At 50.1% G+C, this 2,500-nt stretch overlaps 1 protein-coding gene across 1 annotated transcript in view; it reads right to left on the reverse strand.

The window, feature by feature from the left end:
- LOC122260873 (insulin gene enhancer protein ISL-1-like) overlaps positions 1–1,464 on the reverse strand; it is a gene marked incomplete in the record, with an annotated part of 279,251 nt that extends 277,787 nt beyond the window's left edge. Inside the window, 1 exon segment of the mRNA XM_086541900.1 lies at positions 1,325–1,464. Within this exon segment, the coding sequence (XP_086398026.1) occupies positions 1,325–1,343 (19 nt within the window).
- Between the last annotated feature and the right edge of the window lie 1,036 nt (positions 1,465–2,500).

Genomic DNA, 2,500 nt, shown 5'->3' on the forward strand with positions numbered 1-2,500 from the left:
AATCGGATGTATTCCTCTTGCGTTCATCCATGGATTACTGTACAATGCGTGGAGGAATGCGGTGAGAAGGAGAGTAGAGAGGGCGAGTGCCGGGATTGAGTGGATGAGGATATGGCAACAAAAATGAATGGCAGATCAGACGTAAGTACAATTACGCTGAGAGAGAGAGAGAGAGAGAGAGAGAGAGAGAGAGAGAGAGAGAGAGAGAGAGAGAGAGAGAGAGAGATCATGAGGATTAACAATGTTTGATGCACTGCGAATCCCGCCGAAGCAGCAATGGAATTTAATCAGAATCTGGAAGTCCTCGATAATGATGGAGATTAAGCAAAGAAAAAAAAAGGAAGAAAAACAAAAAAAAGATCAGAGACACAGAGACGCATGCGTTGGCCTTGAATCCAACATGGCAGCGAAGACGTAGAGAAATTCGCAGGGGGTTAATTCGTCCAGTGCCGCGAGAGAGGGAAGGAATAACTCGGCCATAACCTCGGGCTGTTCAGCTTTAAGAGGACTAAAAGCTGCATGAGGAGCGTTGCAGCTGCCGTCCGCCCGCAGTTCTCTTTTCATTAGCGCTAATTAGTGTTAGATTAATTCATCCAAGGGGGCGCACCGTCCCCCCCCCCCCTCTGTGCTTCGTTCGCCTGCCAAAATGGAGCATCCAACTCTTCTTGGTGAGCTTAATTCCCTCGTTAGACTCGTTCGCTCGTTAGTCTCGTTGCCTCGCTGGGTTCTTGTTCGCCTGGCTCCCTCCTCCGCCCCGTCCGCCGGCTTATCAGCCCCAGCGACCCGGAACATGAGTCTCCCGCTCCGAAGCCAAGGAAATAATTGGTGGTCATGTCATCCGAGCGGGCGGTTGGCGGCGGCCGTGTGTCTGTATGTAGGGGGGAGGGGGGGAGGGAGAAGATGGGGAAGAGGGTGGAGGAAGCGACGGCAGGATTCTGCAACAGGAAAGCTCCTCTGCAACGGGCCTCGCCAAGCGAGCTAACTTGTCAGTTGAATGAATATGAATATTACACGCTTGTCCACAAGTGCCCCGACTCGACTGGCGGTAATACCCGGCTATTAACCTTGTCTCTGCGGCGTCTTTACCGGGCCTGTGGGACACTGCGGGACGCTGTCCATTATGTCTAGACGCAGTCCGTGTAGAGATGGATATTTCGTGGAGATAAGAGAGTCACGATGTCACACCCATCTAGAGGATTTTTTTTATTGTTATTGTCGTTTCGGGTACGATAACACACGTATTAATCGAGTGAATGCCGTTCTCTTTTTTTTTTGGTATTCTTTTAATCAATCACATCGGATAGGATGGAGCGTTTTGTCTTACCTTGAGAGGCCGTAGCCATGGTATAAGACGATGGCGGAATGTTGGCGCAACAATTGTATAGGTACACAGCAGGTGTAAGTTATGTAGTTAGGGATATGCTCGCCACGGCTCCATACTGCCATCACCGTGTGCGGATCAACACTGGCCACTAGACCTGCGCGCAGGGGGTCGGCGGGATCCACCAATGGCGCGCCTCGCTCCGCCCCCCGCCCGTTGGCCCCGCCCACTTCTTCGAGACCCGCGCCGGCTCCGCGCTCTCGGTCTAACCCTAAAACCTTGCCGAGACATTTCTCTCTCTTTCTTTTTTCTCCTCCACCCCCCACCCCATTTTGTATATACTTCACACATTTAATGTTTTAGTTACTGTGTTCGAGATATTATGCCGAGCTGAGGTTTTGAAATTGGATCTTTCTTCAAGAACAATCACAAGCAGGATTTTGCCTCAAAATGTCTACCTCACCCGCCATCTCGAGAGAGCTCGCGCACCCGCCACCCGCCAGCGAAAGACCCCAGCGTATCCCAAAGACTTTATATGTTCTAGACTGAAGTTATTACATTTATCATACTGAATGCACTGGTAGCCTGGTGTGCGGTGGGGAGTGTACAGGGGGAGGAGGGGAGAGAAGGGGAGACTGGGTGGCTGTCCGGGGGGGGGGGGCGCTTCCCCCCTCTCTTCTCTGTAAGAAGTTGCTCCATTACATTCGTGCTTGAGCCAGCAGTAGATATACATATTTTTCTCTCTTCATTTTCCTATATTTTTCCCTTTATCAACCATTACTCAGAAATGGTGGTGTTCCATGACCACTTGCTTAATCTCAACGCATTAAACTCAGGCAAACCGTAAAGAGTTTTTCCTCATTCAAGATACAACATTGTTCATATAGTATCCCTGCCTTAAACTTCCCCGTGAGAATGAAGGGTCTTGTTATTATCAACACAGGCAAGGGGAAGGGAAGAGGATGCGTGTGCCAGAGGAACTATGGGTGTATTTCCAACCACGAATGAAGGCTCGAGAGAGGAGAAGGGGAGGGAGGGCGAAAGCGAAGTCTGTTGGAGGATTAAGGTTTTGGTGAGAGCTGACGAATGGGCAAAAGGGGATTGAGGATATTAAGGATATGAAAAAGGGTTAGGGGAGGAGGGAAAGGGGTTGGAATATGAAGCGTTGAGGGAAGAAAA

The sequence above is a fragment of the Penaeus japonicus genome, unplaced genomic scaffold, assembly GCF_977035675.1.
Source record: "Penaeus japonicus unplaced genomic scaffold, GWHDUDI00000001_assembly GWHDUDI00000001, whole genome shotgun sequence".
In the NCBI taxonomy this organism is placed as follows: domain Eukaryota; kingdom Metazoa; phylum Arthropoda; class Malacostraca; order Decapoda; family Penaeidae; genus Penaeus; species Penaeus japonicus.